The 20,911-nt window shown below is 53.8% G+C and overlaps 3 protein-coding genes across 3 annotated transcripts; all 3 read right to left on the bottom strand.

Moving 5' to 3' along the window:
• Positions 1 to 729: 729 nt before the first annotated feature.
• VOLCADRAFT_97089 (uncharacterized protein) lies at positions 730 to 1,707 on the bottom strand. The gene is made up of 3 exons (XM_002956050.1): positions 1,477 to 1,707; positions 1,323 to 1,405; positions 730 to 1,230 (listed from the first exon to the last, which is right to left on the bottom strand). Exons 1-3 carry the CDS (start codon positions 1,568 to 1,570, stop codon positions 1,204 to 1,206), a joined length of 204 nt encoding a protein of 67 aa, XP_002956096.1. The 5' UTR covers positions 1,571 to 1,707; the 3' UTR covers positions 730 to 1,203.
• A 1,549-nt stretch (positions 1,708 to 3,256) lies between these two features.
• Positions 3,257 to 9,027, bottom strand: VOLCADRAFT_83495 (uncharacterized protein; the record flags this gene model as incomplete). The annotated part of the gene is made up of 12 exons (XM_002956049.1): positions 3,257 to 3,562; positions 3,825 to 4,187; positions 4,558 to 4,713; positions 5,069 to 5,125; positions 5,545 to 5,616; positions 6,072 to 6,186; positions 6,488 to 6,576; positions 6,780 to 6,941; positions 7,169 to 7,359; positions 8,299 to 8,420; positions 8,524 to 8,615; positions 8,683 to 9,027. 12 exons carry the CDS (start codon positions 9,025 to 9,027, stop codon positions 3,257 to 3,259), a joined length of 2,070 nt encoding a protein of 689 aa, XP_002956095.1.
• Positions 9,028 to 10,701: 1,674 nt separating this feature from the next.
• On the bottom strand, positions 10,702 to 19,712 carry VOLCADRAFT_107078 (uncharacterized protein; the record flags this gene model as incomplete). Its single annotated transcript, XM_002956048.1, has 18 exons — positions 19,621 to 19,712; positions 19,157 to 19,307; positions 17,974 to 18,665; positions 17,334 to 17,448; positions 16,973 to 16,996; positions 16,815 to 16,895; positions 16,175 to 16,366; positions 15,402 to 15,681; positions 14,816 to 14,972; positions 14,472 to 14,571; positions 13,747 to 13,887; positions 12,981 to 13,152; positions 12,544 to 12,608; positions 12,306 to 12,378; positions 12,066 to 12,130; positions 11,371 to 11,525; positions 11,082 to 11,216; positions 10,702 to 10,780 (listed from the first exon to the last, which is right to left on the bottom strand). The coding sequence occupies exons 1-18, from the start codon at positions 19,653 to 19,655 to the stop codon at positions 10,702 to 10,704; spliced, it is 2,712 nt and encodes a 903-aa protein (XP_002956094.1). The 5' UTR covers positions 19,656 to 19,712.
• Between the last annotated feature and the right edge of the window lie 1,199 nt (positions 19,713 to 20,911).

Here is a 20,911-nt window from a genome sequence, read left to right as displayed (position 1 = left end):
TGCCTTGTTGAGGGAAGCGAATTCGTCGAAAAGGGACTCAGGTGAAATCTTTCCAAACGATGAAGCAAGCCCATAATTGTTGAAGCTGACACCAACGCTTACTAGGGAACTTGAGCCAAACCAGCCTGAGGTGAGCTAAGGTGCTTGGTTGTCAGGCCAGAACATTGGACATTTCTGGATAGCCGTTTAACTCGGGCGTTTATGGATAGTTTAAGGGTTAAGCAAGGCGGATGAATGGGTAGGGCAGTAAAGGCGTCAACGGAGTTACAAGGCGAGGGGCTGGCCCTACCTGGCGTGCCCTAACACTCGGCAAAGCTTGGCATCAACGGCAACCACGCTAAAGAAAGGAACGTGGATAGGATCGAAACCACTAAAAAGTGGCGTATCATGCATCTTAAGCAAGTTTGGCTGGAAAGCTAGCCCACTCGTTCTCAGATGCCCAGCGTTTGGTAGCATATTGAGTCCTATTGGAACCCTGACCCCATTGGCGTATAAGCGTCCAAAAATCTTTAAGAAACAGCATAGGCCCAGGGGGAGCTCCTGACAAACGGATTAGCACCGCGTAACTCCAGTAAGGGCCTAGCATGATTGCTGCTGGCAACCTGCAAGCTGCTGTGCAAGCCACATGGAAACCGTCCATTAGGTCCTGGTGACGGAGAGACCAAATGAACGCTGAAGCATACACGTCCTGAACGCCACCCAAAAGTTACACAAAAAGACAGACGTGTTCTGCACTTTATATTTACAGGCATGAGCTGTGCTACGACAGCCCGGGGCCGAACAAATAGTGTTAAGCAGATGAACACACATTGCCATCTTCAGGATATAGTACACACATATCCATTGCACGCGCCAGCGCATCCATGGCATCAAAGCACTGATGGCTTTCAAAAAAGTGGCGATAAGGGGAAAACACATCCCTTATCCTTCGTCACCCCAACTCCGCCGGCACCTTAGTTGAACTCCCAATAGCTATACCCTTTGACTATGTCTCTACGAAGTCCGATGATGCATCCGTCAGTGCCTTGCAGGACCATGATGCTCCATTTGCAAACCCTCGAGAGCAGGTGCCCCGCGGCGCGGTTGCGAAGTCCGCACAGACCACAAACCGCATCCGCAGCGGTAGATTTGTTACTTGGTACATTGTCAGTCCATGCGCGTTGCGCACACTTCCTTGGATTCCCACGTACTGCCCGGGAGATCTCACGACATGATCACTTGATTAATAGGCTGTGGGATAAAACGAGGTGGTTAAACATGCGTCAGTTCACAGGAATCTCTTGAATGAAATACAAGACTGCATGCTTCTACTATTTACTCACGATGAAGAGCAACTTCACGAAGAAGCCGATGAACCCCATTACGATGAAACCAACAGCAGTCCGTGAGCAAACTTTCATGAACTCTGCAAAACAATTCCTGATTAGTAAAGCAGCTCAGGATCACAGCCTCAGTAGTCAGAGCCGCAGGCCTAACCTTTACGATCTGGCTTGGTGCAGCGCTTCACAAGGCGCGCGCTGTTCTTAGCAAAATCCTTCAAAGGCCTGTACACGACCTCTCCTACGTCCATGTCTGCGAGGTGATATCACAATTTACAGAAAGCAGGCTCTTTGGAAATGCGGGTGGAACAGCTGTGAAGGTAGAGCAACCCTCCAAATAGTTAAACAATGCAATATATGACAATTGGCACAAGTTTGCTAAATTGGCTAGGGAAACCCACGCTAGCGTTGAACACTACAGAAGGGTATTCGTACGGCGCTGGCGGACACGTTGCACCATGCGCTACAGTCTTTTTGTAAAATCAAAACTCTGCCATTTGTCAAATTATGGCAACTGATTATTGAAATGATATCAAAAAAATATTGGTCAGGTAATGATAAGGGCGCTAACCAACTCAATGCGGCAACGACCAAACGCGATGAACTAGTAATCAATTAATTCCCTACACTGAAGTCTTAACGGGCATGTTTGCATTGAATGGATTACGAAACGACTGGAAGAGGACAGGATCTGAATAGGGGCAGTCCCGCGGGCAAGGGTTCGTAACAGGGTCAGGTGCAAGCAACGGTCCAAAAAACGGAAAGCATTCAGCAGAGGACAGACCGAGCTTTCATCCTTTCATCATGGGGCGTTAGGCAACATGGTGCTCCGTGGGCCTACGTCAAAGATTCTCCGTGGGCCTACGTTAAAGCGGTCGCATGCACCATATCCAGTATTGATCATGCAGGTGGGGTCAAGCCAGCTCAATGCTCCCCTGTTTATGTCAATGTCGAAATGTGAAAAGGCGTTGTGTCGTTGTAGCTCAACTGCTGTCCCATCTAGCTGCCGTACTACGGAGGACCATGCGGGCGAGCAGAACTTCACCACTACAGTCAAGTATATTTCCCGCTAATTGTTGCAGTCAATGGTGTAATTGGGGGTTGACAGGGTAATTCCCTGGCCATCATTACTCTGGCCACCTAGGTGTGACCTGGATGTCCGAGTATCAACTGTCAAGTGGCCTTAGCAAGCAACATCACCATTCCAGCGCACGCAATGTACTCCTAATGTGCTGTAGGATTCTGGCTAACTGTAGCGCAGTCGTACTACAGCGGATTCGTGGGCCTTCGTGGGCCTTCCAAAAAACGTCTGGAATGAATTACACCTAAATGTTTGCGACGCGTGCGTGCGTGCATAGTAGAGTTGGACGTCCTGAGCTATGCCGTGCAATTTCCCGGGATCCTGATCCTGCCTGGCTGGCCCAGGCGCTGTTACACGCTGAGCTTATCCGCACTTATCCGCGAGGTCTTCCAGCAGTTACGTCGCCGGCAACCTGCAAACTCGCATGCGACATGCCCCTTCCACCACCTGCGCTTAGATGCCACTAAACAGTCTACAACACCATCTGTCACGTCACATACATAATCGGCACAGCTCGGAAATGCTCGCACCGCCATGCGGGAAGGGACGGACCGCCACTAGTCACATAAGATAGGGTTTTTAATCGCTGGCGGAAAATATACACCTTGGGTTCCCCGCGCTGCCTTGCCATGCTCCCTACCTATTTCCAGAAAGGTTCGATAACAACTTAAGGTTCCTCGGTCATGGCTCGGATCCGCTTACAGGACCCCACGTCCCAGCATCTTGGCCACAAGTCGGACGCGCTGTGTGCTGCGGCACGGCACATGGTTGCCTCCCCGTAACCTTTACACACACATTGGCTTGCATGTAGTGCACCGGTTGATAGGGATGGAAGCTGTTGGCCTGGTGCGCTGTACTACCCCGACCCCTCACCCCGCCGCCTCCGCCTTACAGCCACTGGGCGGGGTGCGAGGCCAAGGTTTAAGGATGACGTGGTACTGACCCCTTCGCCCTGCAGCTCCGCCTGCGAGGCTGGAGCCCTCATCTCCAATGCCTTTCCCTTTGCCTCGTCAGCCTGGCCAGCGGGAGCCTTGCTGGGGCCTCTTGCTGATACAGCTGCGGGTGCCGCCTGAGCGTTGCGAAGCGCCCCTGGAGCCTGGAGGGAAGCCTCCAGGTCGTCATCCGGGGAGAGGAAGTCCGGTAGCGATGACAAGTCGCCAGTCTGCGGGAGCGTAAAGGGCCGTCCTGTCAGACTTAGCTTCTGCAGCAGGCCCACCCTTTAGCTTTCCCTGCACTTCGCCCTGCACTTCGAATAACCGACCAAGCTTAATTATCTGCGCAAGTCTCAGCTCCTGCTGCTGGTGCTGCAATCTTTCATGCAGATGCTGAGGCGGCCCATGAAGGCGACGCGTTTTGCAGGCTCCTTGTGCGCTATGCGGTTTTCGCACCGAGCATTTAACTCGGCAGAATGGAAAGCCACGCACCTCTAGCATCTTCTCTATCTCCTCCACACCAAGCTGCTCGCCATCCTCCGGCCGGAATGCCCCAGAAGACAATAGCGTAGCAAGTGATTCCGGCGCAGCTGCATTTCCAGCGCCACGGACAGACGGAGGCGAGGCGGATGTGTCAGTCGCGTCTTGTTGTCCACCAAAACCCCGCAAAGAGAAAAATTGCGATAGGGTGTCCAACAACCCGGGCGGAGGTCGCGTGGTGAAGCCCGCAGGCACCACAAACTCCCACTGCTGCTCGGCCCGTCGAATGCGCAGCTCATCAGCCCGCTCCACAAAACCCTGCTCGCTCTCCATGGCAATCCACGAAGCCCAGGTCGTCTCATTCTTCGGGTCGACCTGCATAGGTGTCCGCACAGGTGTGGGGGCGGGTCCGTCAAAGCCCATGGGCCCATGGACCGTTCATAAAAGTAAATGTCACGGTGCCGGGGGCGGCTGTCTTCATCCTCCAGGTTGGAAATTGGGAACCACTTCTCGATTTGTGCGTGTCATCCTTGCGCAGAGGCCATGCTCACCTTCTCTGTACTCTTCCAATTTTAACAGTTGTGCCGAAGCATAGGAAAGTGAGGGAATTATATGCGCGTGCAAGGGGTGGCGGGGAGGCGTGCGGTGACTCCATCAAGATGCTGAATTGGAAGCCACACAGTTGACGGAACGGCACGTGTTCGCACACTGGCGGAGAACAATGAGAAGTAGTTCACGTACTTACCCGTATGGCAGCCTTGAAAAGCTCCCGAGCTGTTTGGATGTTGCCCGCGCGCCACTCCAGCGAACCCCAGGCATGGAACACGTAAACGGTGCCGCTGCTGCGTGGGTCCGCCCACACACCCTCCTGGAAGAGCTGACGGGCCCGGTCAAGATTGCCCTACATGAGTCCACGGTTTACCACAAGGCGGAATAAGCGCCTGGTTAACTTTAAAACCAACATGAAAGGGTGCCAGAAGTGCAGCAACAGCTCAAGCAAAACTAATAAATCCAGCGCTGCATGAGCATAATCACGAGCTCTCGTGTGCGGGAAATATGACCATGTGGCTCGCCAAGCGCAGCGTGGCCGTGTGGTGTCTCGTCAATCAGTGCCTACAACCTGCATTTCTCAATTACGTCAGGCAAAGTAACCGTCTTGTCTCTTCCATAGTGAAGGTTCCCAAAAATGCGCGGCGTCCTACCCTAAATCTTTACCATCGTGAGCGCACTGGGGAGCAAAGCACTGCATGCCACACCTGCTCCGCTTCCATAACGCCGTACGCTTGCCAGAGGTACAGGTAGTTTGGATCGGCCTGGAAAAGTGTCAAAGGCATATGTGTCCATACGTCAGGCTTAAGTGGCCGTGCAAACGCTGCATGCCATAGCAAACCGAGCCACTGGGCGATCCGCCACTAGGGTTCACCTCTCATTCCCCGCTATTTGCACTCCATACGTGAATGGAGGCAGTGAGCCCAATGGCAAGCACAGGGACAAGAGAGTATGCAAGGTACTGCGTCCCTCTGGTACACACAAACGCCGCACTCCCAACACGAAACACTCGCCGATTGCAACGCGTTTCCACCCGACACTCTGTAGGACAGTATATCCGGGTAAAATCATGCCCCGGCATGTCTACCGGCCGTCGGTGTGGCCACACTAGCGTGGAAAAGATCCGAATAAATGCACCTTCAAACCCCAAACCCTTCCACTCTGCAGCTCCTTGTCACCATACCTTCAGTCCTTGTTCAAATAGCTGCTGCGCCCGATCAATCCTTCCTGCTTGCTTTTCTACCAATGCCCACGCCTACGATTGGACATGCAAACACCACCGGAAACGCCTCAGGCGATAATCGAGTCATATTCAGATGCCCAGGGCCGCAATGCAGTTGGTATACGCTAGCATGACGGGGCGTCACACCATGATATGCCTAAATTCGACTAACATAACAGCTGCGCGAGGCCCTTAGCCCTCGACAGGATCCTGGACAGCAGCTGCGCGGAGTACAGAGAAACACTGTGTGCGCGTGAAAGCGCCCAAATCAATCGCATAATGACTTAAGAAAGGTGCGATGCGAGATGGATGCAGCGCGCATGAATCCTCCAGCTGCGGGAAACCATTTGTGGAAGTTGGATGCCAGGATTTGAAGCCGTGACATAATAGCATTGAATTCGTGCATGCGGTCGGAAACTGGCATTCATCGTGTCCTTCAACTGCCATTCGTCGGAATCCCGGCGCGACTCGGTAGAGTCATTCCCCACCTGGTAAAGTGCAGGGTCCGTGGGGTTGAGCTGTGTTCCCCGCTGCAGCAGGGCCAAGCACTGTTGCGGGTTCCCCTGCTTCTTCTCCCAGAGCGCCCACGCAAGGTGGACATAGCTTCACGGACATGGAACAGGAGAGGATGTGCGGGACTGTGATTCATTATCACAACTGAGTATTACACGCAATGCAGTTGTACACACGGACGCCGGCTTTACAAAATCCTGCAGTGAGGTGCTGTGCATTTGCTGGAGCGTACCCTCCTAAACTTGTGGACCGGTAAAAGCAATAGAATGCTCCGTGATTTTACAGTATAGCTAACACAGCCCTCCGGAAAGATGTCTAAGACCGTAACATTGTGGAGAGCACTGATACCGACGAACACGTTAGACATGAACAATGGCTGGGCGCGCCTTACCGTGATCGAGGGTTCGCTCCCAACGCTTTCCGAAAAAGGTACCGCACCGCTGTAGGATCGCCTTGCTTCGCCTCCAAAACTGCCCAGGCCTACGGGGAGAGACCAAAAACCGTGTTAGACATTCGCCGGCACCTGAGTCCATATCACAGGCCGGAAAGCCCAAGAGTGTCACCCGGGAAAGAATGCCACACACCGAATCCACTATACCTCGCCTCCGTGGGCGAACATGTTGACACCACGACACTCTCACGCGAGCAGTACTACATTCGTAACTATAACCTAGGCCCCGTACCTGCCACAGTGCCACGCTTGCCGCTCCTTCGGCTGTCCGGGTACCCTCCTCAAACCACGCGCGCGCTTCACCCACGCGGCCCAGCTGCGCCGCCATACAGCCCAGCGCGTTGTAAAGGTAGGCGTTTTGTGACTGAGGCTTTCGCCGACATCGTTGAATGCCCTGTGCGTGATGTAGCAGCGACGCTTAAGGATCTCTCAATACAGGACTCAGTACATGTCAAGAGGCCTCATAGCCTAAGCCAACAGATGAGCCCACGGAGAGCGCGGACGTGCAGGGACTGGGACACATAGCACCAAGAACATCGAAAAGCTGGTCCATTGAGATCCCCCTGCACAATCATTGCCCTCAATTCAATGCCTGTAGAAATACTACAGGCTTCCCCGCACCTGCATCCATAGGTCCCTGGCCCGCGTGTAGTTGCCCTGGCTCTTTTCGAGCATGCCCCATTTATGCCACGCGCAGGCGTGTGTGCTGTCTACAACCACGGCGGCATCGTAGAGCTTGCGAGCCCTGTCCGGGTTGCCCGTCAGGGCTTCAAGCCAGCCCCAGGCCGACCAGATGTATGGGTTTGTGTTACCTGCAGTCGCCCCGGATAGCAAAGTCATACTTCTTAACAAGCTGCACGGACGCCCCATGGCAAATTCGCCAACGGACTACAAAACTCTGCTTCTTGTAGAGGAAAGTCTTGCCGGCAAAAGCCAATAGGGATATAAAACGACCAATGGGCGATGTGAGCAGGGACTAGCGGGTATGGGTTTTTTGAACATCCAGACCTTAGGGGCTTCGCTTGTAGGGGCTCATAACAAGTATCCCAACCGTGCAACAAAACAGCAACGCATGGCCTGGACGGCAACAGACATCCTTCACCATCAGGCTGGTCACACTAGACCCGACGTGGGCATCCAAACACGCACATATCTGTTGTTCCTTTCCATGTATCGTTCATGCCTCCTCTTTCATCGATTCCCAGCGTATGATATGGTCTTGATGCGGGTCAACGCCAGGTGCACAGGATGTCAACTATCTCCGAGCATTTGAGCATGGGACTGGTCTGGCGCGTATCACGTATGCGCCACGAAGAATACGCCTTTCCTCTGAGTGCTTCATCGTTTGCTGTAAGCACATAATCCGTAGGTAAGACGACGTGGCGTGTGGCGTGTGGAGTGTGTATAAAGCCCATCTATAAGCGAACACGTCCTTTGCTGCTTTACGCAGTTTGCGCCTCCCCCCTCTGTTGCAGAACTTGGAGGACGGCAACTGGCAGGAATTTCCAGTTACGCTACGGCAAATAAGCACCAGACGGCGGTCTCACGCCCTTGCACATCTTGCCTGCCACCTCTGCATGACTGCATGGCCGGGCCTAACGCAGTCCATTCTCTAGGGACATTACGGTAATGAGCATTTCAGCCGTCCTTCCTACTCGCACAGTAGCTGCCCACGGCAGCGCCGGGCAAGGCGAGCTATGTGGCACATACATATGTACGCCGTGTGCCATGGTTCAGTTCAGCCCGCGCACCTGTGTTAGCGCACCCGTCCTGGTAAAGCCCACGAGCCTCCTCAAAACGTTTCTGCTGCACAAGAGCCTTGCCGAGCACCACGTATGCCCGAGGATCTGATGGATCAAGAGCAAGACACCTCCTACAGCAGGGTAGGTAACCGTGGAAAGTTTGTAGGTGTGTTTCCCAAGGCTCGGGAGCAGGGCATCCTGTACGACCGCGGGTAAACCCAAAACGCATCTCACCTTAAGCCATCTTCTACGGCTTTATACAACGCTTTCCGCTCAGCGGCATCCAACGTGAGGCGCGCACGTATCCGAGCTGTGCGGCTCCGCCACTGCAATCGTACAGAGCTGTTGATGATCAACAACGTTAAAACTAGCAATTCGATGTATGGGACTAACCAGCATTAGATCGATGTTGATCTTAAGGACCTTCCGTTCGCTTTGTCGTCCCACCATGTCGCGACTCAACAACTGATCACCGCCAGTCGAGCCGGATTCCAATTTGTCATTACCAGAGCTGGAATTTCCATCACCGCCAGTGCCTGTAGTCGATTGCGGCTTGGGTGCAAGCTGCAGCAGGCCTGTTGGCTCATACGCTCTGACAATAGCTAGCGTATGCTGCCGTGAAGACCTCCGAATTTGATTCTTTGGAAAGCCGCTGGAAGATCCACCGGAGCTGCAAGCCTGTTCCCCAGGACCCCGTGTGGTGACGCCACGCCAAAGCACTGATAGCGGCACCAGCATCTGAAAACGCAATCCGGGAAGGAAATAGTCCCGATTATGTCCCTATCCCCTGGAACTATTCATATCTCGGCGCATCGGTCGGGAATAACAATGTGAACTAGAAGCGTAAACACAATAGCTGCCTGCTAATTTAACATGGAAGCTTTTAAAAGTTTAAAGCGCCATAATTTACAATATGCTACCATGGAAAGGCATGGCAAATTTAGGCATGCAAGTTAAGACGCGAGATCCCAGCCGTACGTCCTGGGTGGCCTTGACACCGCTGTTTGACAACTTGCTCCTCAAAGTTCTGCCCCCAATGTCACCACCTGTATCATCAGGAAAAGGGTTTCCAAGCAACCCGCGAGGTTGCACCCTCGGAGGAGGGGGAAGGCACACAGGGTGCACTCCTGGGGCACTGCGCCTGCATGCGGGCGGTCTCCCTACTCGCATGGGGTGAATCCGTGCCCTAGGTACTATGAAATACATTGCAAATACGCAGCCCAACGCATTCGTTGACGCCACTTATAGCGAAAGCATTCAGGAGACGCCCGCTCCGGAAATTGAGGCGGCAAAGTAACTGGCAGAGCCATGCCGTAAACGGCAGCACGAGGATATAACGAAACGAGGTGAGCGAGCATGCTTGCAAGCTGTTGTCTGGGTGGGAAGGGCATCTGCAAAAGCAGCATGTCACAAATGGCTCGCTTGTATCATTGCGCTGAATTCGACATAACCGAGTCCTGAAAGTGTTTGCACCAATTTCCGGTGCCGTTGCACTGTGAGGTTCGAAGCGACATTCATAGTCTTTACAAATGATATGTATATGGTCTTCACGGCATTCACAATCAACTCATATCCTGAACGGATTACCACTGCTACTACGATTGCTACCGGACGCATGTCAATTCCGTACGGCAAAGGTTGTATTGACCGGCACGCGACGCACGCACAGCAGGTTCGCCTGCGTCGCGGAATAACTTATTGATGCGCATCATCGGTGCATGTTTATTTTCTGACGAGGTATCAGACAATAGTCGAGGGCAACGAAATACGCGATATGGGTCGCAGGAACACCCCGACTCAGATGTCAGACTCCAGCATGTCTCCACAGGAGCGATATGATGCAGCGTCCATGCATCCGCTGGAGTTTGCACCCAGAACATGGCTAACGCCAAAGTCCACAGCTGCGTTCAAGGACCAATTAGCTCTCAACACAGCCACTCAGGCCAGCCCTCAACATAATCAAACCGCACAGGGGAACGTGCGCCAGCAAAATGTTGCGCTCAAAACAGTGCCCGCCCGCACCACTCCGCCCGCAGGGTGTGGACAAACTAACCAGAAAGTTATTTTCACAATTGCCAACGCTCCTCAAAATGCTTGCCCCCCTGCTTTGCAGGAGCTCTGTGAGCGTACGTTATAACATCATAGGTAAGAACACATCCAGCATCCAACGGCCAACGCCGGATGAACACCATAGCGACAGTGTCCAACGCCGCCCACAACCTCACTCACAAACACCATTTGGCCTACGCCACGTCCTTAGTCACAGCCTTCCCTCAACAAAGGTGAAGGTGGGATAGAGGCCGCCCTACTAGTCGACCTGTTCCCTAGCAGCTGGTGCACATACACTTGACTAGCGAATCACAATGGCATGAATGACTCGGTGCCTGCTACCCGACCACGGCAGCCGCGCCACTAGTTGGCGTTGAAGATGCAACAGTGGCACCAGTCGATACACAGGACGACAGCAGTCGCTGCAACACCGTAACCAGTGCTGCGGCAGTTGGACGGGTGCGGGGATCACTCGCCCAACATGCCTGAGCAAGTGACCTGGCGGATCACAGGAAATTTGCACGACAGAAAAATGTTGATGGAAACAAGGCAGATTCATTACTCAAGCCAAGCGGATGAGGCCTTACTAGGGTGAGCATGGACACGACAAAACGACTTGCAAGCGAAAAGAAGGAAAAAGCGTGCACGAGATGCAATCTTACCTTTAAAAAACGGCATGGATCCTAAGTGCGTTCAATCAACGGCAACTGAGGGTCGGGACAAGTTACACACTTACAGCCCACCTGAAAGCGCTCGGCGTGTCAGGTGGAAATGCTGGCCTAAGACCCCGTTTGACCACGTGGTAAGGCAGTTTATCAGGCGGTACACCATCGTAGACGTTGCCGCCGGTGTACACTTCCCACATCAGGATGCCAAAGCTGCGCGGGCGTTGCAAAATGAGCGACGTTAACTGGGTGGATCGGGTAAACGCGGCCGAAAACGAGAAAGGCATTCATGCGCTGTTCCCCTACGGCCGCAGGACCTGCCGATGCGGCCCGGGAATTGCGACCCCCGAGTTTCCCGTGCACTCACCTGTAGATGTCCACTGCCGCGTCCAACGGATGCCCCTTGCAAAACATTTCAGGCGCCATGAAGGATGGGGTACCAACCGCATATTCCAGGTTGAAGCTGGGGCGCTGCCCCGGGGCAGGCTCGGCCATTAGCCGTACGCAGCCAAAGTCGGACAACTGCATATCAATTGGAGAAGAGATGATTGGAGAAGAGATGGAAACAGGGGACTAAGGTGGAAGGATTCTCGCGACCAAGGAATGGTGAATGATGTTATAGCATTTTCATCTAGCCATGCCGTATGCTAGCCACGTTATGACCCCTTGTAACTACCGCCATACCGCGCCTGGCCCATCCGCCCCCTTTCCTGGGCGCCTTATCTGTACCACGAGTAAGTTACACAACCTCCGGTTTATTCAACCTGCATTCTGACGCCTGCTTGCTGTCATTCACATTTTGCGTCCTGCTTGCGGCCACCCGCTGCCTGCAATTTCCTGCAGATATCCGCACACCCTCTGAACTCTTGCCCTGCATCCTTCAAACTCCAATGCCTTGTGTCGGATGCGCACGAAGTCAACACCTCTACTACCTGCCACACCGACACGTCCCACTTGTGGCCTTTATTCATTCGATTGGTCTGATTGTTTAGTGCTACTCTTGCTCCGCATGCTGCAATAGTTCCCATGGGTCTCCATGTTTGCTATGCACACTGCGCGCACCTTGCACACCCAGCCACGGGGATCCCGCATGGAGCTCTTGAGCAGAATATTGGAGGGCTTCAGATCTGCAGGCAGGCAGGCATCGGGACAACGGATCCGTTAATAGATAGCAGACATGCAAACAAGCCAGCCCAGCGATCAGAAGAATTCAGGTGCTGCGCTGCCAAAAGGGCACGCGGCGCAGTCCTTAAGAGCCCGTAAGATGCAATCCTCTGTTACGATTGAATCTTAGCCACGCACCGCAATGTACAAGCCGCAGCGCATGGAGGTGCCGAAGCGCCAAGGCGATTTCCATGAGGGTGGTGTACAGAGCCTGCAATCACAAGGGAGCGGTCCGCAGTCCGGTGCCGAATAATATAATTTAAGCCATATATGACGGGTTATGATGGATGTCATCAGAAGGATTAGGTTGTCCTGCAAGCCTGCAGCACTCCTAAACATCATAGCCGCCTCACGTCCACAGCAACGACGTCCGCACCTGCATGTTGGGCCGGGCGCCAGTGGTCCGGAAGCAACCACGCTTGACGGCATGTTTGAGGCTCCCTGCAAGGGAGAAAGCATACACGTGGGTCGAGCAAGGCTGACGAGACAGAATTAGAGCGATACCACGCGGCCAACCTTTTGACACGTATCCGCATGGTGGCATGCGCTTGAGGTGTCGATTATAATCAGCTAGTAAGAATGCGAACGGGCACATAAACGATGCCAACCTTTCCATGTTTTGCCGGGCTTCACATCATAGCCACCAGCCCAGACACCACCCTGCCACAAGTATTCCCGCTTTAACAGTCAAGCCTACCTCACAAGTCTTAATTGTCGGTGCGTGAAGTAAAATCCTAAATTTCCAATTGCCGACGCAGATCAAACCTATAGGGGCGGCCCAAACGGAAAAGCAGCGCAGCTGAAAACCCTCACCCTTACCCGCATCGCAATACTCCATGCAAATGATCATGTTGGAAGGCCCTGTCACGCCGCCGTTGTCCGCTGCGCCATTGGCACTCTGCCCCTTGGCCTTGGGCAGCAACTTGAAACGGTCGGGTTGGCCTACGTACTCCACCACCATGACGTCTACGAAGTAGCTGAACACCTGTGACAGTGGGACATCAAGCGTGAGAAAGGGATATAGCCTTAGGTGAGGGTACTGATTAATGAAGACCGGCTCCGCTGTCGCTATCTGAAGGAGCCCCAAAGGGGACGCGGGTAACCCCTTAGTCCAAGGCCTTGATACGGTTAAACCTTACATATTGTTATTGGGAACTGGCAGAGGCGACAGCGCACAGTCCGGGCTAGGTATGCCTGGCTTCTGAAGCTGGGAAAGCCCTGACCGCCCAAGATGCTTCAATCGCTCGCGGTAACGAGAGAAACAGAAAGAGGTTGATCCACTGCCGGCCTCATGCCTTCCCTTCCTTCCCTCTTGCTCCGCGGTAAACACGAATGAAGCCATGTTTGTGCGCTACTTGAGTAACTAGCAGTTGTAAAGGCGCAGTACATGCCAAGCCACCCAATTTCCCGCGTCCTTAGCGCATAGTATCCTATATTAAAAACCGAAACAGAAATAAAAAACCGAGACAGAAAACAGCAGCACCCAACTCGCTGGCTCGCGTGGAGAAGCCTTACCAAGCCCCTACATGCCCCTTTGCCCTCTGCAACAAGTTTCCTTTGGCTCCTGCGGTGGCATTACCTGCACGATGTTGGGGTGACTGATGGACGTGGTAACGGCGAGCTCCGTGGCATCCCGCTTCAGCACGCGCTTGAGCTTAATCATCTGTCCCTCATCGTCAATATCGTACACCTCGTCAGCACCTTCTTCAGTGCCAACAACCTGCTTCGTGCGAACCCAGTCCCGAGGGTGAACGCAGAAAGGCAGGACAAGCCAGGGCTCAGATAGGATCTTGGAGCAGGCTTGTATGTGTGCGGCAGCTCCCCACCGCTTCAGTGAATTACATCCTAACCGCGTATGCAAACAGGCTCATTTGATTAGGGCCCCCGTCGTCATTTACAACACTGCGGCCATATGTGGTTTAAGGTCCTGGGTTCGATTCCTTGGTAGACCCCCGATATTGTCGGGAACATGCGATTATGGCTAGCTGCTGAGATGTGGAGTCGAAGTAACAGTTAATGGACTAAGATTCGCACGCTGGATAGGTGGCGACTGCTGAACCCTCTGTCTATGCGGATGTTCGGGTGACTGGATGAGGAGGGATCCTACCGCCGTGGACTTCCAGTTCGTATGGCGTAGTACAGTGTGGTAATGGTGGATGGCGCTGTATGGTGATAAATCATAGAAATGATAATATGTTCAAGTGGCCCAGAAGCCTCCCACTCTGTAACAGCAACAACAACTTTCCCACGCAACCCAACGCAATCAATTATAAGCCTCTTTGTCCAACGTGCCTTGATCGCCACCTCGAGACCATGTAAGGTTCCGCAGAACACGACGCCCTGACCGCCCTGACCGATCTGCTTCAACAGCTCCACACCGTTGACATCGTCCTGTAACCCCTCCCTGTGGAAAAAGGTGGGGGCCGCCCGGGCAAGAAGTGACGCAAGTACCCGATGGAGTAATGGTGAGCCATGTACCTTCATTCTCCTGAACGCCGGAAGCCCGCGGACACTAGCTTGCGCACAGTCCTCAGCGACCACAGCTCCTGGAACAGGTGAAGATGTGGCTGCTATGCCAACGCCGTTCCCGACCTACACAGCTTGACTGAGCGAACCCAACCTGACCTTAACCCCACAGGTCAACTTACGCTTCCAGTGCGGCCCGTTGGGATAGCACTTGATTAAGAGAGGAGCGTATTGAAGACACCATCATCCCGAGGTTCGATCGCGGTGCTGCCGCAGAGGATGCAGTGATGCCAAACGACAAGTTGCGCCGCGCTGTCGTGCTTGAACTCGCCGCCAGGCCTGGTCAATACCACATCACAGACAGGCAAAGCAGAAGGTAAGGCCGTGAACTGGACACTCGCAGTGCAGAGTCGAGGACACAAAATTTAGCGAACATAACCTAAACTCGCAAGCATTCCAATGTCACGGCATATGCGCGCCCGGCAACAAAATCAGCTCCAGTGGGCAGTTCCTGCCCTGAAGTACGCTACCTAATTAAAAAATGTTTTTCAACGAAGCCCTGATTGCATCTAATAATAATTCCTATTACCAGCTAGTAACAGATAAGTTGCGGCATGCTCGCAGCTGTCCACGCCTCGGAACTCCTGCCTTACGCGCGCTGGTCTTTGCACGCTTGTCCCAGCCGTGCATGGGCGGCCATACTGACCACACCGACACTCACCATACTGACCACACCGTCAGTGACCACATGACCATACTGACACTCACCGTCATCGTTCAAAGCGCCTGTGGTTGGCGCCGACGGTAGTGGACCAGCGCCTTGGTTCACAAGGCCCGACATCTGACTCTGCAACTGCGAGGGCGGTCCCTGCCCAGTTTCCCTAGCGACGGCGTTGGTCGCAGCGGTGCGAGGCATGATGGAGCGAGGGGTGCAACTGGTTGAGACCGCAATAGACGACGGGTTAAGGTGGAAGTCGTGTAGCGTGGACCACTCGTCGCTCAACTCGCCGCCTTGGAACAACAGCTCCTGAACTGTCAGCAAGCACAGCTGCAACGAGCCAGCACGGACGTTGGTGGTCCGGGAGTTAATAGGTCTAGAGCGTTGGGGACAAGGAAGGGGAAGTGCATGCTCGTAACGCCCATTTCGAAGCACGAAGTGCACTACGGGCATCGAGAGGCCGCGTCAGGCGGCATCCTGTTGTGCCTGTTTGCGGAAATGGAGCAACTCGACAGATGAAAACACTCCAGCAACCTAGCACGTGGTTCTTAACCTTACGAACTTCACCGTGCATCCAGACCAACTAAAGCCTTTGTCCAAGCAACACCGCTCGCTTGTAAGGGCAAGCAGCTAACCAAAGCAACCAGCCACCCTTACGCATATTGACAAAAGCCAAAAGCAGCATGCAAAAACAACCCTGCATATGTCCTCTTGGACGGCTTTGGTCCTCCGCATACCATGATCCTGCTTAAGAACAGGCTGGAGAAATTCGCCCTACGTCCACATCCGAAAACCCGCCCGCTCTGGAGCACAACCCCCTGACCTTCAATGCCTGGTGTACGGCGGACAGGGCCGACTCCAGAAGCGGCTCCGGCAGCGGCTCACGGCACGTGAGATAGGCAGCTAGGAGCGGCACACCCCCAGGAGACACGCCGGTAACCAGGACCAAGCTGCCAACGTCCGCAACGCCAACCCGATGGCACAAGGAAACGTCACGGCCACGGTTGCTCTCATCCTGTGGGCCCGAGGTGTCACACCAAGAGGCTCTTCAAAACACAGAACGGGTGTTTATTGCACACTTCTATGTACAACCAAAGCTGCTGTAGGGAAAGGATGTTGCAAGAACAGACGCTGCAGGCTTTAAATCTTCCCAAAGCATGGCGGCTCGCAGAGGCCACCGCTGACTGGCGCCGCTCGGAATCAGTCAGAAGCTAGCGTGCTCGCATCTGAGGGACAAACTGTGTGCAGCGCTCCGTACCTACACGACCAACGGTACCAGTTTCAAGGGGCCCCCATTGCAATCTGGTTTCGAAAAAAGGCCCTGACATCTCTCATTAACGGAAAACCGCAGACACGTCACTCCACTGGAAGCCGCTTTGGTGACAAAAGTGCCATACACATTCGCACCCCGCATCTCCCTTGTCCTTCTTTCCTGACTCCCCACTGAATTGCCGAAGACTGACCTGCATGTATTCGCTGCAGTTCTGGATGATTGAACCGCCGTACAGCCGTCGGTAGCGTCCATTGTCCACTCCCGTCAGAAGCTTCAAACAGGGACAAAATTCGGCAAATGAATTTGTTGTTACATACCAGAACGAGTGACACACAGGTGGCGACTCACCCGCTCGCAGAGCCCAATGACCGCCTAAGCAAGCCATCACCAGGAAATGTAATAGGTTGACAGGGCAGGACATAACAGGACAGCGCATAATCAGGCGAAGCCGCAGCTATTCTGGCACTGTTTTCCTCGTGTTGTCAATCGTACACATAGCCATCCAACAACCTGGTTGGGCTGTGCCAACCCTCCAACAACCTCACTTGCCTGATCACCTTATGCTGCATCGCCTGAGATACAGTATGCCCACCATACGCTCACCCTTAATGAGCATCCCTGTTCGTAATTCCGCTCATTCCATCCCAGCCCAGTCACGACAGCTACTGCCAACAAGAAACGCGTCACCATGGATAGCAAATCAACTAACCTGAAGCATCAACGTGTGATTTAGATGTGTCACGTGCGCCTTCAACGTCCTGGTTTGAGCATCCTGATTCTCCCCCGGTGTACTCGAGGGCGCGAGAGGCCACAGCCTCGAGTCACTGCGCGGAAGAGCAAGTATTCAGGTTGGGGGGGGGGGGGGGTAAAGGCAAAAAAGAGGGTTCGGCCTGGTAGTTAATGGCAACACTGCGTGTGCTTACAATATAAATGCTGGCAAGACAAGGAAATGGCAGCCAACGGTCCATATTCTGGTCAACCCTAGCCCGAGTTAAGCCAATCTGTACAGAATGCAGGTCCCGTCGCTTCCATTTCTCGCCATGGGCATTTCTACCTCGACTAGAGGCCTTATTTTCAGCACGAAAAGCGCCCAGCTTGCCGACCGAGCCTGACGCAAGCCCCTAACCCGTATGAAGGCATCCAACCCAAGATGAGGCCCTATCCCCGATCCTTTCCCTGTCGGCATGCTCTATAATATGCATACCCTCTCAGGTATCCAACATCCTGCTCATTCACCATCGTTTTCCAACGCAACACCTCACAGCCTCGTGTTTAAAAAACGTTCCCGGCATGCCGCAGCAGCTTCCTTCCCCATCATTCCCAACCCCCAAAATAAAAGAGCTCCTTACAGCTCCGTTTCTCCCCGCGCCGTGTTGCCCTCCTTGACGACCGCGCCCTCACGGGACCCGACATCCTGGAAAATTGCGGCAGTGATTGCCGACCGATGCAACAGCATTGGCGTGGCGCAGAAATGCATCGACGTGGCACGGTATGTTAAATCCTGCAACCCAGCTGACACCGCGCTGATGAGTTTGCTGATCGTATCGCAGCGCCGCAGCGCCGCTACCAGGTCCACGACGGCCTGCGGCAACGACACCATCTGCTTGTCTCCCGTCGCTTGCACCGACAGTCCATTGCCCCCGCCAGATACTACCGGCGATGCTGCAGGAGAAAGCAGCATCAGGTCTGGCAAATGGTGCGGCAACCAGTTAGGCATCGCGGACAGCTTGCCATTGGCGGTAGAGGCAGCATTGGCAGAGCCTGCAGTGCGCCCGGCGTCGAGGGCTGCTGGCAAGCCACCAGTGGACTCCACGGCCGAAGGGGACGTGGCAGTCGCGCCCAACACGGCGGGCTGTGCGCCACCGAGGCCAATTTGTAAGGCGCCCGCCAGTTGTCCGCCAGACTTCAAGGGTAGTACGGCACAATGCTGCATGCCTGTAAGAGCTGCAAGATGCCTCAGGTCCGGAGGGCTGCCGTCGCCGGCAGCCTCAATCCCTGCCCCCACAAGTGCGCCAATGTCCACGCTCCATGTGAACGCAGTCTGCGGGCACAGGGATGTGGGCCAAGATACGCATGCCGTCATCCAAAATCGATATTTGTTTAAAGGGACCTCATTTGGAGTAGGAACCGTATGCGCATGGCAACGTACGTAGCTACACTGCGAGCTTGCGATGCGCAGGTCTTGCCTGGGCTGCCTTGCAGAGCCAGAGCACAGAAATTAGTGAGTAAAGAAACGCGAAAGCCTTGACCACAGTCAGCAGCCTGCTCTGTTTGGTTACATGCATTCACTTGGGGCCCTTCCCCACGGACAAACCTCCGTGCCACGGCGCCGGATCATGGGTACCGTACACAGCTAAGGCACATGCGCTATGAAGACGTGTTCGCATCAACATTTCCTAGACGGCGCGGCATGAAGTTAGGACATGTACAACGAGTCGCTGACATGCCCAGCCTAACTGTATAACTGTATAAGTAAAAAGCTTAGTTGGTATTCCATGAGTTGGCACCCACTCATTCCATGCCTATCCTTACTTCGCGGGTCGTAATTCGTCGCAGACTCGAGCCTGGCTGACCCTCCGGCGACGCCACAGAGACGCTGTGACCCTGTGGCTGTACTGCTCGCAGAATTCCGCCTGACGCCAGCACAACCGCAGTGCATTTATCTGACGAGAAGGCCCAGATGCTGCGGTAGAGACATAAGGAGCCCGTGCAAAAAAAGAGGTCACGTTGCCACTTTGCCACGCCATCGCAGGCAAAGCGACGTATGGTGTATGTCAGAACACGTGGGACCCGGTAAGGAGGCATAATTTTCATAGAGATATGAAGAGGTCGCGGGGAAACGACATTTCCGGTTACGATGGCTGTATCGCCCACGCCGTTTACAGGTCCAGGCCCGGTGCTTGCGGGGCTCACTAACCGTAGATACAGCGTCCTATCAGCCCGCTCATGACTCATCTCCCAGGCACTCCACGCCGTGCTTCTTACTCAATTCTTACCTCGCTAGCGTTGCACCGAGGGAACTTGCCAACATATCGGCACTCCTTTGTGCACGTTCCAGCCATGGTCCTGACACGTCTGCTAATCGCAGAGCTACGTCCGCTAATTCCTGTGAAGGAAATAAATATTTTACAACTCGAGACACCTAAAACAGCAGATTACCAGTGGTCATACCTCACGCGATCGCCAAGGAGGTGGAGGGTCCGGTTGCACCAGCCCAGCATTAGGAGCAGGAACTGAAGCTGCTATAAGGTTTTCAAGAGAGGAAGGTGATTCCTTTCCAGCCAATGAAGTACTAGGCCCTGAGGACTCTCCCTGGTGCTGAACCGGTGGTAAGCTTTTCTGCTCGGGCCCATATGTAGAAGCTTTAGTCTGGACATTTTTCTTCGAGCCAAAACAACCAAACCAGCTCATTGCAACTGCGTGCTATCGGTGCGCTCGAGGCATGTTGACCCCTCGTTTTCCAATAGCTATTAGACCCTTACTGTGGCATTCTTAGATAATTCCGGTATCGCGTGTGTCGCTTTCAAGTACGACTGTTACCGACTTGTACTGATGTTTTTGTACTGCGTGCATCATTAGGAGCGCCAGCCATCCTTGTCTCTTATCATAAGGATTATTCATCTATGGAGAATTGAATTGCAGGCGATGCAAGAGCATCGTATGGGTGCGTCCGGACTAACAAGGTACCATGGGCGCGGCGCCGCGCACTTCGTCGTCTCCGCCTGCCACCATCCAGAATGTTGATTCAAGGACATTACTCTTGATTGGTCAAATGCAACGTCGACTAAGTCCTGATGCAGGGGTTCACGCAGTAGGTGCATTCGATGCATGATCGCACTTACAGGATGCATTACTGAGCATTGTAGAGAGAATAGGACGCTTGTCGCCTGGCCCAACAGTGCCGCAGCACTTCCGCCGGCACATTGGGCACGTGTAGTAGCTCTAGACAGTACGGCACACCTTCCTTATGTAAATGCATGCTAAGGCGTAAAGCATACTAGGTGTTTGGTATTCAGTTAGTTATTAATCAGTAAGCGCGCTACAATAAAGCGCGCTACGTTGAAATGTACCTCGTCTGAGCGACGACGTTTGAGCGCCATTTCGGAATCGTGTGCTAGTTAACACGATAACATTGCTTAGTTTGCCATGTCAACTTTAGTGCGCTCCTGTGGTGTGCGAGTCGGCCCAAGTCGCTCTACCCTAAGGGGGTGTTTCCGCTTGGCTTAACATTCACCGATTAAGGTATTTAATCCGCGCCAATCCGCCGTAATCCGCGAGAAGTGTTTC

The sequence above is a fragment of the Volvox carteri genome, assembly GCF_000143455.1.
Source record: "Volvox carteri f. nagariensis unplaced genomic scaffold VOLCAscaffold_57, whole genome shotgun sequence".
NCBI classification, from domain to species: domain Eukaryota; kingdom Viridiplantae; phylum Chlorophyta; class Chlorophyceae; order Chlamydomonadales; family Volvocaceae; genus Volvox; species Volvox carteri.
Note: the sequence above shows the minus strand (reverse complement) of the source record. Positions and strands in the feature narration are given on the sequence as shown.